This window comes from Trachypithecus francoisi, unplaced genomic scaffold (assembly GCF_009764315.1).
Source record: "Trachypithecus francoisi isolate TF-2019V2 unplaced genomic scaffold, Tfra_2.0 Lachesis_group4, whole genome shotgun sequence".
In the NCBI taxonomy this organism is placed as follows: domain Eukaryota; kingdom Metazoa; phylum Chordata; class Mammalia; order Primates; family Cercopithecidae; genus Trachypithecus; species Trachypithecus francoisi.
Window position 1 is genome coordinate 103254770 of NW_022681469.1, and position 15862 is coordinate 103270631.

Here is a 15862-nt window from a genome sequence, read left to right on the forward strand (position 1 = left end):
GCCTGTGAGCATAGGTTCCATTTTGGAAGCAACTCAAAATATCTGCTAAGTGGGTCATATAACATAGCCTGGTCATCTCCTTTAGAACTAAAAGAAGAGATGAGTCTGGAGAAAGCGGAGCAGGCACAGCCTCTGGAAGCAGAACCAACCAGTGTCCCAGCTTGGAAACACCCCCATGAACACCTGGGGGGCATCTGGTGAGTGATCTATACAGACCTAGCTGATTGCAGGGCTAGCACACTATTGGGCTAAAATCCATCTTTTGATTGACTTCTTCACAGTGGCCCACCTGATTGCTAGAGGAAGCTGGCCCTGCATTTGCTGTAGACCTCAGGCCTGTTGTTGTAATGGGCATTTATTATTCCCAGGATTTTATTGTGTTTAGAAAATCTTCAGGCTTGTGACCCTGACCTCCATGTAGAATCCAGAGAAGTCCAATTTCCAGTCTTCCTTGTAGCAAGGACACAGCCAATCCAATGGTGTTACATGAAACTTTGATTCGGAAGTGGGCAACTTGAGGAAGAGGGCTGAAAGTGAAATCTGATTTGATGGTGAGAATAGCAGCAAAGCTCTCTGCTTTCAGAGGTGGCAATAATTGCAAAGCCATGTCCCCGGCATGGAAGAGACATCACTGGGGTGGCAGCAGCAACAGTGGCAGCAGTTTCGTCATCAGTCATGCGGTATGATATGGGTGCAGATACCTTTTCTAGTTTCTCCAGCCTTAAGAGAAATCTATGACCAGCTCAACATCTTTTTCGTAAATTCCTTTTCTGATCTAGCCAAAATTATCTTCTTTTACTAGCAACTGAACATTATGACCAATATGAAAATGGACACTGGGATTGTGACAATCAACAGAACCTCGAGGAAATGAAGGTTACCTTGAATTGGTTATCTGGTTTGGCTGGGACTGATGGTTCAGAATATCCAGAAGTATTTTAGGGGATGGGATCCTGGAAGCCAAGGATATACCTGTAGTTACCTGGGATGAAATGCTCTCTGCAGTCAAGGTTTTGGGATATCTGGTAGGTACTCCCAAGGTACAGTAGGAAGGTCATGATTTCACTCAGTTTCCATGACCCCTGGAGATCCTTTAAGGCCAAGACTTCTAATTTACTTTTTGAGTTCCATCCTAGGCTCACTCAGGCCCACTCTCATATTTCTCCTTTGGAATCTTAAAGGCCACTGGGCCTTGTATACACTGGATTACTCTGGGATGATCAAATTTTGGGGGTAGTCCTCTCCCCTTCCCCCTCCTCTCCTCCCTTCCCTCCACTTATGCCAAGTTACAGCCACCAGGAAAAATGGCAAAACATTTATTGAGTCATCTACAGTAGTCTGACATTCTTAAAATCCTGGACAAGATTATGAGCACAGCATTAATGGCAGCAGCGGTAGCAGTAAGGTCTGTGGGGCTTATCTTTATTGTGGGAGATGAAACCCAGGCTGGTCCAGCTCCCACGAGTGAGGCAGGAACCATGTCTGAGATGCCAGGGGCTGCACCACTCCAGCCCTGACAGAGGCAAAGCTACAGAAGACAGACATAAGACAAGACACACATGGCCAAGTACAGAAATATCCCAAGACTGTGAGTTCAGGAAAATAAGGAATGGGCACACCAAAATGTCCCAGATCCTTGAAGTTGACTCCCAAGGGCATGGCTGCTCTCACCCATATGGAAGTATCCTCTCTCTGATCCCAACAGAAAACTGAATCAGCTGATGCAGATAAAGCTAGAATTCTGCCTCCGTCTGAGCCTTCTGGCCTCCCCCTTACTCCTGATGCTGGTGGTTTTACAAATGGGGCAAAGATTAACTCAGGAGAGTTCAAAGCAGTAGATAAACAGCAAGGAGTCCCTTCCAGCAGTTTTCATCCCAAGAACAAGCCCACATCTGTGTAGTTTCCAAAATCTTTTCACACACAAGCCATCTCATTTCAACCTTATCCTTGGCCTGTGGGACTAACAATGCCAATGAAGTCCTCCCCATTACTCAGATTAGGAGGCCGAGGCCCAAAGAAGGTAAGCCCTGGATCACAGAGCAGGTCGCTAAGTCCGGGTTAAAAAGCAGGTCTCCCCACACCACACTGACTCCATTGCTTCTCCTGCAATAGAGTCCTGGAAAACCATCGGTCACCAGAGCCCCTCTCCTGTGCAAGGTTACATGCGTACTGCATGGAAGCCTTGAGTGTCATATTCTGTTCATGTGCAGGGCTGTGCACAAACTGGTGAGCCATTTACTCATTCAGATTTATAAAATATACTGGATCCCACCATGGTGGCAGGCACCATGCTAGGCTCACATGTATTTTCTCATCAGCCCAATGAGGAGGTTTGACCTATAGATCTCCAAGTTTCCTCCCAGCTTTAGCATTTTGTGAGCATCCTCAGAGACATATGGAGAATGAGTCAAGGTCAAACAAGCCAGGAGGAAAGCTTGGAGAAGCCCAAGTCCCTGCTCCTTGCTCAGGGCTCTTCTAGCTGACTTCCATGGTCCCTGGGCTCAAGGAGGACTTTATGATAAACTATTAATACTTTATGATAATACTAAATGATAAAGTATCAATAATTGCTGGCTTCACTTTGAAGTGGCCATGAAGAGGGCAAGAGACTACTCAAAATAAAAGAGTCCCTTTGAGCTTTCCCTTCCACGAAGAGTGAGGGTCAGATGAGAGAGGTGACTGGGCATCCTTGGCGGGGATTATAGATGCAGGTGTTTCTCAAACCTCGGGCTTGGCTCTAGCTCCCTGGCCCTGTTCCACAAAGAACCCAGCTTGGAGGGGGTGGGGTTAGAGAGGAGTCACTGTAGGCCACTGGATGTGTCAAGCAGGGTGACAGAGCTATACACTGGGACAGAGAATGTGGCTTGGACTTAAGTGGGGAGTCATGAAGTCTGCAGTGCTAGGGACCACCACAGAGCCACTGAACCACAGAGCCACCCACATCCTGCACTGGGACCCCCCTCTCTGGCTCCCCGACAGCCTCAGCATCCTTGACTTGGAATCCCATTTCCCCCAGGATAAGTGTCCCTCCCTGACACTGCCTCCCTGCTCCCTGGTTGGACAGTTGTGACAGGGAAAGAGCAATTTCTTCATCCCAAGGATAATTCAGCCTCCCATGGGTGAGTTTTGTCCTTTAGGATTGCATAGAACAAGAACCCCCTTTCCAGGAATGATCATCAACAGGGGTGGAGTCTGACAAGCCTGCTCCTCCCCAGCCCCACTTTTCCCAAGCCTCTCAAGCTGTCTTCACATGACAGTATTTCTTATCCTTTCCTGGCCCAGGCAAATACCACAGTCCTGGGGCCCATTCCAAGTAGATGGCTGGTGTTTAGACAGAGTTCCAGAGATGCGTTGGGCTACATACAAATCATCTAGTCTTGCTGCCCATTTTACAGATTTGAAAACAGAGGGTCAGAGAGGGAAGGGTTTTACACAGACCTTATGCTGTCCCCCTATTGCCTGTGACCTTGAAGGCCAGAACCTCCTGGAACATTGAGAATAAATCAGGTTTATCTGCTTACAAGATTGGCAAAAATTCATTCAGACAGAAAAACCAACCAACCAACCAATAGGAACCCGGAACCTCTATGAGGACACAGGGCCAGGCTCAGGAAGCAGCAGACTGCATGGGGTTCAGGATTGATTTTCTTTTTACTGTTTTGTGATGATGTCTGTATAATGCCAAAGTTTCTTCTTCCACAATGAAACAGACCTGCTGTTGGGAGTGATGATGAATGAATGGGGTCCATCCCCAGGGAGCTGCTCCTTGGATCTGGAGGTGGCCACTGGAAGTGGCACCCCACCCCAGCAAGGTATATATGGCTGCATCTATATATCATGCCCAAGGCACCTGTTCAAATATCCATGACCTAATCCTTCCTTCCAGGCCATCAGCTTCCACTATGGTGTCCAAATGGAAGGGACAGAGGGTCCATTTCCAAGAAATGGAAAATAAACTGCATCCTGTCTCCATCCTTCTACACACACACACACACACACACACACACACACACACACATATTCATCAAAACCTGATATGAGGCACAATGATGCATGCCCTTTTGCCTGCCTTGGCTTTGAACTGGAAAAATCACTTAAGTACAGGGCTTAGAGAAGCATCAGAAGTTGCCTCGTCTCATAAATGGGAAAACTGGAGCCCAGACAGGGAGCATCATGTCCAGTCACAGCAGTCTGAACCCAGCTGGGATAGAGTCTAGTTCCCTGAACCCCAGGCTCCTTCCAAGCAGCCCAGACGCCCTAGCAGTACCCAAAGTGCAAGATGGCCACAGGACCCTTGCGTCAGTGCAGGTGGAGGGGATCATGAGGTCATGTGCAGAAGGACCACTGCATACTCCATGATCAATCTGAGTCACCAAGCATGCCCAGGAAAGGGCAGGTAGCTCCTTTCTTCCTCTAGTTTTGCCAAAGACCCAGGGACTTACTTGACTGGCCAAGGACACAGAGCTCCTCTCTAAATTACGGCAGCAAGAGCCTTTTCCAGCCACTCTGAAAGCCTCTCCAGAAACATTTTCCCAAGTCTCCCAGGCCCCTTCCTCTTTATAAAATGGAGCAACATCCTCCTCCATCCAAAGTCCCCAAGCGTTCCAGAACATCATCATGAAACAAGTCCACAAACAGACCTTGGACAGGAGTAATACCAAATGCTGACATGGAATGAGCTAGGCCACACAGGGACCACGTACTCTAGCACTTTTCCTCTGCCTCCCCAGCTGGGCACCACCCTATTGTACATTCTCAGGCTGAGGGTGTGCAATCTGCAGCTGGGGAGCCAGGGCGGGTGGTGGGGAGCAGCCGCACCATCAGCAGCCGCTTCTGTTCCTGGGCATGGTGGGTGTGGCTTCTGCTCCCGACACCCCAGCAGCCCATGGTGAGTCAAGGTCAAGGGCATATAAGGGACATCTTTGCAAAGGTCTCAGAGATTTCAATAGTTGAGTCCAGGCCCAAGGAGCTGGTGTCTGGGGCTCCTCATCATCCATGGGGGTGGGTGTTGAGGAGCCCTGGGCCCCAGACTCGGGTGTAGGTGCTTCAGGATTCGCCAACATCACAGGCAGGTGGCTGGTACATCCTAGTCATGGCTTCGACTTAGGGGAAATGGGGAGGGGACGGCTTAAGGGCTCTCTGTGGTAGGCATGGTTGGAGACCTTCTGGAAGGCATCCATGAGGGTGGAAGAGGTGGAAGGGAGGTGACCAGAAGAACCCTGTCCATCTTAAGCTGGGGGTAAAACAATGGAGATGGCGAAGGTTTTCTTCCATGGGCCTCCCAAACTCCATCTCTTTCCCAATCACAGCCACATTTCTGGCTCTCAGCTCCTTTTGGATCAAATGAAAAGCACCAGAACCTTCCCTGACCTGCATACTCTCCACCCAAACTAAAGTCTCTGATGAGAAAAGCCTTGGAGCTGTCCCACTGCCCTGGGACCCAGGAGCTGAGCACCCAGACAATAAGATGCCAGGCGAGTGCCAGGAGGCCTGCACCAAGGAGTGTTCTGGCCACCTGAGCTGGCCCTCTGCTAGGCCTCAGGGACTTGGGTCCAGGACTGAGAAGAGCCCCACGGTGGCATGCACACTTGAGGGATCACACCCAAAATCAGATGATGGGGGGCTGTTGGGGCAGGTACCACCCCAGCTCCCACAGGCAAGGTCTCTTCAGCCTTAGCTCACAAGGCCTCACAGCTGGGGTCAGGCCATCACTGAGGCTGACCAAGACACAGTGGGGTGGAGCTGAGACCTGACTGGAAGTGAGCGGGGACACTGGGGCAAAGGGGGAAGGGATGGGACAACTTTTCCAAATTTGAGGAGTATTTACATGTCTGGGGTCAGGGGACCACAGTGAGTGGGACCAGTACCAAAACAAGGAGGGGACAATCCCAGTCTGTGCCCTGCCACCTTCTCCCCCCTCAGGAGCCAAGCTTCCGGCCCAGGGCCTGCCCAAGGGGAGGGAAGATGCACGAACATGCGTGGGCTGGCGCCTGCCTGCAGTCCCAGCCTGTGGATGGAGGAGAGGAAGAGGAGGGGAGCACGGCTCAGGTGGCCAGATTGTCAGCAGGGAGGCCAGACATGCGGATTTGGGAGCTGCTCTTGCTCAGGATGGAGAGCTGGGTGCCCCCGTTCACCCCACTGCTGGCCAGAGATGGGTGTCGGTGCTTGAAGTCCACAGCAAAGTAACGGTTCACCTTCCAGCTTCGCCATTTTCGCTTGATCTCCGCTTGTACCTACAGGGAGCAAATTGGACATCACTTCCAGGTGGACATCCTCTCCAGCCTCCAGGCCCTCTGGCCTGGGGCCCTTCCCAGACTGGCACTGCCACCCTCAGCACCCTTCTCCCTCCCCAGTTGCAGCCTGCAGCCTTTAAGGTCTCCAGTGGGGGCTTTTAGCAGCTGTAGGCAGGGGCGCCTCTGAGGAGCTGACCTGAGCAGGCCCTTCCCCTGCCGCTTTCTGATGTTTTTCAGGCCAGGCAGAGACTAGTCCATCAGGTCCTTCAAGAAATCTTTAACAAGCAGCCCCACAGGGCAGGTGGATCGGGAAAGAATCCCCACTCTTGGCTGACCAGTAAGAGGGCTACACATTAGAATGACCTGGGAGGCTTTAAAAATTCTAGGTGCCCAGGTCATACCCCAGAACAATTAAAACCAAAGCTCTGCACAAGACCCAGACATCATGTTTTTTAAAGCTTCCCAGGTGACTCCAATGGGCAGTCAGGGTTGAGAACCATTAAATAATGTACCCCTCTGGGAAAACACACACCCATGTAGCTCTTAGCATGGTGAGTGGGGGCCATGTTGGGTCTCAACCTCCATGTGCCTTTTCAGTCAAGCACCTTTGTGCAGTGCACAGACTGCACAACTGGAAGCAGCACCTACAGCCACCCTCTCCAGTTCCAGCTCCTACTTCCACTGAAAGCTCAGAACAAGCTACATACATGCCCACTTCTAAGCTCTCCTGGCCACTACCTGCAGGGCCCTTTCTGGCTCTCCTTGTCTGTCCTAATCTGATCCTTCTGTAGGTTGTCTGGGTGATCACAGAGCCCAATCTCTTTGTTGCTCAGATGCAAAAGAGGGAGGAGCCTGCCAAGGTGATGCAGCTAAGACCCAAGCACTGGTGCAAAGACTCCCGCCTACTCTCAAATCCATCCTAGCCATTCAGTCCCCACTGCTGCCCCAGCACCTCTGTTTCGGGTTGTGCTCAAGAGTTTCACCCCAACAGGGTACAGAGGGAGCTCCCGAACCACATCTCTGGCAATGGAGTATTACTAGAAGGTTCCAGGTCTCTCCCTGGGGTCTCTTCCAAATTCTCAGTCTCCCTTTTATCAGGGGACAGTTGGGGCCAGGCTGTCTGGCCAATTAGGGGCAGCCCTGAGTGCTGGGCAGCTCCTGGCTCAGCAGCTGTGCCGAGCACAGCCTCGTGGCCTGTAGGTCCTATGTCCTGTGCCCCAGCCTTCCTTATTGTCAATTCCTCCTCACCATGGAGTGTCTTATGGAGAGGACGCTCCCAGGGAGATCTGCGCACAGCAGAGCTGACACTTTTACCAGGAGCTTTGCTCTTCAGGTGGGGCCTTAGCTGCACGGCCAGCAAAGTGGGACAGATTCCAGCACAGGGTGTGGGTATCAGGAGGTCCTGGCACCACACAATGTCAGAAGCTGTGTGACCAGCCCCTCCTCTCAGCTCTGAGAACCTGGCAGAGTCCTCTCTGGGGAGTCAGTCCCATGTGGCCGACAGGTGGCTCCCCTGTCTGCTTCCCAGAAAGCCCCACTTCCACTGCCAAGAAGCCAGAGGGCCAAGGTCTTACCTCGCCATTCAGAAAACAGTAGAGAACAGCCACCACAAAGCCCTGGGAATAGAGAAAGTAAGCCTGAGGATGCTAGCAAAGGACTTTCTGAAATGCTGTGTGGGGCATGGAGGGGGTGACTCTAGGAAGCAGAAATACACCATGATGTGGATGGGGCACCTGCCCAGGGATCTGGGATAAGATGGGACAGTTCTACTCTACCAAGATGGGCACACCCATGAGGCCACGTGGCTAGTGGGCAAGTCCTATCCCACAGATTCTAGCTTTGGATCTCACATTCCCTTGTTCAAATCCTTCCCATTCCCAAAGGCCAGCTTTACCCCACTTCCTATAAGAAGCCTTCCCTGAATGCCCTAGAATTTCTCTTGGCTCTTAACCAGCCTGCAGGCTTCTGAGGGTAGGACCCCTCCAGGACAGAACAGACCTGTGCCATCCTTGTCCACCGTCGGCCCTCCCTGGGCCATCTCCCCAATCTGCCCTCCCTGGGCCAGATACTGTCATACACAGCAATGCAGAACACCACGCAGAGTGAGTACTTGGCACAGCGTATGCACTTAGCTGTTCTCTATATATTCTTTAAACTTACACTGAAAAAGCAGGAGCATTTTCTTGAATGCTGCAAATTAGTTCCTTGCAATCTCTGTGCCCTGTGCTGTTGCTTGAAGGTGTTGGAAGAATGATAGCTCCAGGACCCCAGAACTGGTCAGCGAGCACAGAGACAGGAGCCCTGGGCTCTGACTCCTGGGCCAGGGCTTTGTCTATGAGCCCATGAGGCCAGTCTCAGATGAGACCCATGGCCAGTCTCACCAGACTAAGAACCTGGGCCAGGTTAAATGGCCTTGAATTAAAATGGTGGAGGAGATCAAGTCAGATCTGGAGAGTTATTTTCTGACCATCAAGATCAAATCCTAATTCAAACAGCTGGCTTAGGGAGAGGCACTCTATCCCCAGATACTCCAGAGCTGCCCCTGCCTACATCCGCCCACTGCTGCTCCTGCCTGCTCATTTCCTCACCATGATTCACCTAGCCCCTTACTCATTTCCAGTCCATCCAGTCCTTCCTCCAGGCACAGAGGCAGCATTCTGTTCACCCTCTCATCCTCTCACTCACTCATGCCTGTTTGCTCATGCACTTGTGCAGCTCACTGGGCTCTCTGCGGCCAGGCCCTGTACTGGGGACCTATAGGTGGGTAAGACAGAACTCAAGGGGTACATGGCTTAGAAAGCTGAAGTCAGGATGTGGACACACTGGGTTCTTGAGGACACTCCACCCTGCACCCCAGGCTGCTGGGAGGTGCCATCTCAGGTCACCCAGGGTGAGGGTCAGGAGTGGGGGCAGCTGGTTCAGGATACTCAGATGCAGTGATGGGCAGACACCAGTGTGTCTTCTTACAGGAGCCCTGAGGGTAGACAGCAGACAGGGCTCCCTCATCACCTCTACTCTAGTACTCATTTCACAGTTTAGGTTAAAGAGCCTCCAGCACCACCTGCCGGTGAGCAACTGGCTCCCAGTGAGTTCTGCCCTCCCCACGCGCCACACCTACCTGGAAGGAGCCCAGCCCCAGCTCAAACACGAGTCTTTCCCTTTTGCTAACGTTCTCTGGGGAGAAGGCGAATACTGTGTAGTGGATTCCGAATAGTGGGATGAGCAGCAGGGTGGACCGGGCCAGCCGCCTGTCGGGAGAAAGCAAAACATCTGTGCTGGGGTCTTCCAGGGCTCAGGGCCAGACCCACGGAGGGCAGAGAACTCAGCCCCAGTCCCTTATTCTCCCTCCGAGCTGGGGCCCGTGTCCACAGACCCCTCAGCATTCTCTCCCAGTGCAAGTGGCCTGGGCTGCCAGGACTCTCTGGGACATTGTGGGGAGACATCCCCAGTCTGCAGGGCACCCAGTGGCCTGTAGAGCCACTAAAAATGTGCACACGATTTACAGGGACCCCTTGGGTGACGTGCACAACCCTCGGGAAAAGCAAAGTCAGGGCAAAACACAGGGATCAGACTGAGAAGCTTGAGGGAAATGCTGGGTCCTCAGGCAGAGCAGCCGCTCTCCTGTTCCGGAATAAAGCTCTTCGTGCCTGAAAGAAGCAGTTCTCGACAGGCCACAGAGACAGTTGGCTTTTCAGAGTCTGGGGCTAGCCCGGACACTCACCAAGTGATGGGGAGGTGCTGATGACAGGGAGGGAGGGAAGGCTCAGTGAGGGGACCACAGAGGAAGAAACTCGGGAGGGATTCTAGGAGGAACTTACTGACCCTGGGCATCGGCAATCTCCAACTGGGCAGGAGGAACCTGCTGCTGGGAAACTGAGTCAAAGGTGGAGGAGAATGCTCTGAAGTGGGCCAAGCAGGGAAGGAAGGGCTGGAGGACTGCAGTGCTTCCTGAGGCAGCTCTCCCGGGGTTCCCCTGCCTGCCTCTGGCCCTAGGCTGACAGCAGGGTAGGGCTCCGTTCTGAAGGCACAGGGCCACAGAAGCCCACAGCTAGGACACTGGGACCATGTGCACTTGTGGGTCCTGCTCTATGGGGGTGCTCCCAAGGGTTCCCCCAGAGTGGGCACCCTGGCTCCCTGTGGGTCTAACCAGAGAGTCCAGCTCTGCCCTGCAGATGCGGCCTCCCCCACATCTGCATCCGGCCCGGCTCCTCCAGAGAATCAGCCTCCCCAGCTCCCGGCAGAGCTAAGTCCCCCGGGGTGGACAGCAGGCATGAGGCAGTCATTTGATTTGGGGCAAATATACTATGTGTCCCTCTCTCCCTCATCCAGCCTTTCTGGGAGAGAATGTTCTGTTGAACATGGGAGCTCCAGATCTCTAGAGAAGCCGAACTCTTGGGGTCTGTATGAGGCCCTTGACTTCGTAGCTTACACTAAGAGAGGAGAAGGAAGGAAGGAGGAGACACAGTGGGAGGAGGAGCAGCCTGAGGAGATCTTCAGGCAGAGGAAGCTCAGCCCGGAAAGGAAGAGGACCGTGAGTGTGGGTGCCCACCCCTTCCCACCCTGCTCACAAACAAGGGCCAACAGGATCCGAGCAGGTCCCTGCTGAGCCCGGATGCGATCCTGACCGGTCCATCCTTCCAGCCTTCCTCTTATCTGTCTGTCTTTGACTGTGACTCCCTGAAGGTGGGAGTGGTGCCTCATTTATCTGGAGCAGGGAGCTGACACTGGGAAAATGCCTGTTCCATGAAGAAATCCATGTGGCACACAGGCCTAGAATGAGAGCCTCAGCATCCTCAAAACAATTATCTCTTGGGCGCTCGGGTCTTGTTCATCTCTGGTTATCCATACCTGGCACCAGAAGGCAACAGGGGGTGCTTGTAGAAGGAATGAAAGTCAAAAATGCAGAGGAAATGGCCAGAAACACAGGGACATGGATGTCTTGGGGACTCCTCTGTGACCCTACCTATAGGGGCTACTTTTAAAAAGATGTCTATTGAAGGAGTTCAGGAAAGGAAGCTGGCCCCAGAACATGCCTGTGGCCCCTGCCTTCCTCCTCCTGGCCTCCATCCCCACAGGTGGGACCATTTCCAAGTACCTGTCCCTGTAGTCTGAAAAGGGCCCTGGAAACCAAGAAGTCAAATCTCTCCAGCTTCCGTGGTGGCATTACATGGGATGGATTCAGAGTGTGAGAAACAGTGACGCTTCAGGCCTTTCCCAGCCACAAGGTGGTGCAGTGATAGTAGTGAGGGCATTCCACAGCACAGTCCAAGGGCAACACCTTCCCTCCCCGTCAGCCCTACAGCAGCCCCAGAACAGTCAGGGACTTCTGCTGAGGAGCCAGGGCATCCCAGTGGCCACTTTGGCAAATGGGGCAATAGGGACAGATAAGGGGTCTCTAGAGCCCAGCGTTCTGGGACTGTGCTTCTAAGCTAACCAAGGTCTTGGGACAAAAACATATGATGTGAGCCACTACCCATAATGACATGGGGACTAAGCCTCTGTCCTCCTGCCCTGAGGAGCCAGCAATGGGCAGAAGAATCCTAAAATACCAAGAAGGGCATCAGAGAAGCCCAAATTACAGTGGGCTGCCCAGGGGGACAATGGCACCCTGAGTAAAAGGCATGTCCAAATTGAGTCTGATATTCCAGCCAGAGACTCCTTGGGGCAAAGTGCTTAGGATTCTCTGGGTTCAAATCCTCCCTCTGCCAATTAGCGATCCTTGAGTGAGTGACTTAATCTCTCAGCACTTCAGTTTTCTCATCTGTAAAATGGTGATGACACAAGGACCCAGCTCATCGAATTGTGGGGATTGAGTGAGTTAATGCTGACTCACACACAAAGTGCTATGGACACTGGAGTGGAGTTCCCTGCCCTGTGCAGGGGAAGGTCTATGTGAACTGAGGCTCTAAGACTCTTGGAAATAATTTTGCAGTTGAAAACACTGAAGCTCAGAGAAGGTGGGGACTGAGGAAGGCCACACACCAGGCAGCAGCGGCAGAGAACATGGGGGTGCTGCCTCCTCAGGAAGCACTCACAATGGCCGTAGGTCCATCCCCATGCCCTGCACACCCACCCCATGACCATGAGGCTGCAGAGAACTCACAAGACACACAGACACCAACATGCAACAGCCGGGAATGGGTTGGGCCTGGGAGGCACAGGCTGGCTCTCCACTCTCCTCCAGCAGCAGCAGTGGCAGCATGCGTCCCCCACCCCTCCAGGATTCCCGGCCACAGCGTCGGCCACGCACACTTACAGAGTAATGGTGGACAGTTCTGACATCTTGCAAGAGTGCTGCTGAGCCCGCTGTGGCTTGCAGTAGCATTTCTGCACGCAGCTGCTGGGTGTGACAAGATTAGCACTTCTGTCAGCTGGGGGGCACCGGGCAGCGAAGAAACTCAGTTTACAGGTTAGGCAGAAAAGAAGAGGGTATGGAGACAGGGCCAGGGCAGTCACATGGAGGAGAATGAGGGAGCCAAGGGCCAAGACATGGGCAACTCTGGACAGAGAAATGCACGCCTATATGTGGACATGAGTGTGCATGGCCGCACACACACACACGCACTCACACTCACACTGGGACCACTGATAGGTGGGTGGGCTTAGAGGGTGTGTATCTGGAAGGTGGCCTGGGCTAGGTCTCACACAGGGAGTTAGGGCTGCCTCCAGAGTTGGCTCCAAGCTTAAGAGCCCAGCCTCGTCGAGGTCCCACTCAACAAGATGAGAGTTGGAAGCTCACATTGCGGACCTTCTGCACTGTCTAGAACAGGCAACCTGAGCCTCTCATCAGGCCAGTTCTGAGCTTGACTGTGAAAGTCAACTTGGGTGTCCATCCACTGGTCTTTCCCCTCTACCCTCTCCCTCTCCTCTGGTCCATAGCTTCCTCCCTCTGAGACCCCAGCAACTCAGAATCAGCACATACACAGGGGACAGAGGTAAGTCAGATTGAATGGATTGTTAATCATCCAGACCTAAACTATTCCAATATGGCAGCCACTACCCATATGTGGCTATTTGAATTTAAATTAATCAAATTGAAAACCCACATCCTCAGTTGTTCTGGTCACATTTTAAGGGCTCAACAGCCACATGGAGCTAGTGGTTTTCATATCGGACAGCACAGATATAGGACATTCCCATCACTGCAGGGAGTTCTCAGGGACAGTGCTGGGCTGTACTTCTTGATAAAAGTTCAACGGGCAGGGGCTGAAGACTGAGAGGAGTGCCTTTGGGCGCGGCCCCATGGCTTTCAGAAACAAACCACTTCAAGGAGGGAGGCCCAGGCTGCAATCTCACTCTACGCTCTCCTGGGTGGACCCAGGACTTCTGTCTCCTCAGGGAGGTCTCAGGCTGACTCTCTGTCTCCAGTCTACCATGGTCCTGCTTGGACTTGGGCTGACACAAGCCATCAACACTTTCCCCTTCTCTCACAGATGTGTCAGGATAGATGATGAGCTGTATCATCTTCTCAGATTGCAGAAGGGTTGCTACTTTGCTAATTCTCCTCAGGTACCACATGGCTCTGAGGCTCCTGGTGCTGGTCAATGAATTAATAAATCAGATTGGACCTGATGCAAATGAGGACAGCTACAGAGACCACACCCTTAACATTCAGGATCTGCCTTGTGTGATTCCAGTTCTTTAAGAGTAAGCCTGAAGGTACCTGACAGGTGGTGACGTGTCATTTCGCTGAGGCCAGAATTTGTGTCACACACCTCCAAGATGGGGCAAACCCAGGTCCCCCCCACATCTGTGCATAATGGATTTGGGGTTCCCATTCAATAAACAACACCATTCAATTCACACTACACTGTGAGGTGGGAACTACAGATCCCCTTTTCCAGAAGAGGAATGCTGAGGTTTGGTTTGATGCTTTGCTACTCAGACTGCCACCCCCAGACCATCAACACCAACACCACCTGAGAGCTTCTTAGAAATGCAGAATCCTACGTGCCACCTCAGACCTGTGGTCAGAATCTGCATTTTAACTAGATCCCTGGGAGATCCACACGCATGCCAAAGCTTGAGAAGCACTGTTAGGAGGTATTCATCTACCTGAGAAGTTTCTTCTTGATTCCTCAATGAATGTCAAAGGTCTATTCACACACATACAAAGAGACAGACTCAAATAAGTATGTTTTTCTCAATAATTAGAAGAGCTTAACTGGGTATACAGAAATGGTACCTATTCTATTCTTCAAATTTATTATGTACCTTGCCCTAGCTGAAAAGTTAGTTAGTCTCAGGCTGGGCGCAGTGGCTCACGCCTGTAATCCCAACACTTGGGGAGGCCGAGGCAGGTGGATTGCCTGAGTTCAGGAGTTTGAGACCAGCCTGGGCAACATGGTGAGACCCCGTCTCTACTAAAATACAAAAAATTAGCCAGGTGTGGTGGCAGGTGCCTGTAGTCTCAGCTACTTGGGAGGCTGAGGCAGGAGAATCACTTGAACCCAGGAGGCAGAGGTTGCAGTGAGCCGAGATCACGCCACTGCACTCCAGCCCGGGAAAGAGAGCAAGACTCTATCTCTAATAATAATTGGTTATTCTCTCCTATGGCCAGTGACCCCTCAACCTTGGGCTTGGATAAACCACAGAAATCAGGGTCCAGGAGACCCCCCCAACTTCAGCTGTTGCTTCCTACATGCCAAGCTTAAACCTTCACCCCAAATTCTGAAGTTCTCCTCTGCAGTCCTGCTTTCTTTAGCTTCAAGATTGTTCCTGTCCCTCTTGGACCCTAGATGTTTCTATGGTAAACACAGACTCCTCCGATTTTTTTAAGTTTTTTTTTGAAAGTATTCCAAAGACCATTTAGTGACAAGTTCCTGGGAAACTCTGCACCTGGTGAAGTTGTGTGGCACTGATGGGGGTCAGGGAGGGCAGATCAAGGAGCAGCTTGGGGGAAGACTGACCCTGGAGGGCTCTTGAAGGAGACAAGTCTAAGGAAAAGTCTTTCCCCAAACCTTCAATGGCTCTGCACAAAAGGACTCATGGAAAAGAAAAAGAACAAATAGTGCAGGAAAGCCAGAGATGGGGCGGGAGACAGAAAGATGTCAGAATCTCTGAAAAGTCACAATTAGGGAAAAGGGAAAATAAATTAAGTCAGGAAAAAGAGATGAACCTAGACTGGCTGATGCGATAAACTCTGAGTTGGATCCAAAAGAGACTAAAAGCTCAGGCAAGGGTGTTGGGTGGGGCTGTCTGGAGAGCAGAGCAGCCTGACTCAGAAAGTGGGAGACCTTATCACAGGTGCACGACCCACCCCCACGTCTGCCCGTCAGAGAGCCTTGGCCTCCAGGACTGGCTCCGCCACAGCTTCACTGTGTGTCCGCAGGAAGGTCACAGCCATTTCCATGTCTCGGCACTCACATCTGTCAGCCAGGGATCCAGCACACGGTTTCTATGAGGCCCAAACTCCAGAAATGCTTCCGCAGCTGTTGTGTGCAGGGCTGGTTGGGCTACAGCCCTGGGAAACACCCAGAGAAACACTAGACAGAGACACCTGCAGGGAGCCCTTTGCAGGCAGCATCCCTTTCTTCTTCACATCTGCAGTCCTAGGGATCAATGTGGTGCTGGCCACTTGGTGGTCCACAGAATGTGGTGGACTGAGCTGAACACACTCCATAGGGTCT

The 15862-nt window shown here is 52.2% G+C and overlaps 1 protein-coding gene across 4 annotated transcripts in view; it reads right to left on the bottom strand.

The window, feature by feature from the left end:
- Window positions 1-1295: 1295 nt before the first annotated feature.
- Window positions 1296-15862, bottom strand: part of ADCYAP1R1 (ADCYAP receptor type I) — a 64934-nt gene continuing 50367 nt past the window's right edge. Inside the window, exons 14-17 of one of the 4 annotated variants that reach the window (XM_033193280.1) lie at window positions 12490-12573; window positions 9352-9481; window positions 7808-7849; window positions 1296-6233 (exon numbers count right to left, since the gene is read on the bottom strand). In XM_033193280.1, the coding sequence (XP_033049171.1) occupies window positions 6045-6233; window positions 7808-7849; window positions 9352-9481; window positions 12490-12573 (445 nt within the window). In that variant the 3' untranslated portion in view covers window positions 1296-6044. The remainder of the gene's footprint in view (window positions 6234-7807; window positions 7850-9351; window positions 9482-12489; window positions 12574-15862) is intronic. The other 3 variants (XM_033193281.1, XM_033193284.1, XM_033193282.1) reach the window with 3 other exon arrangements.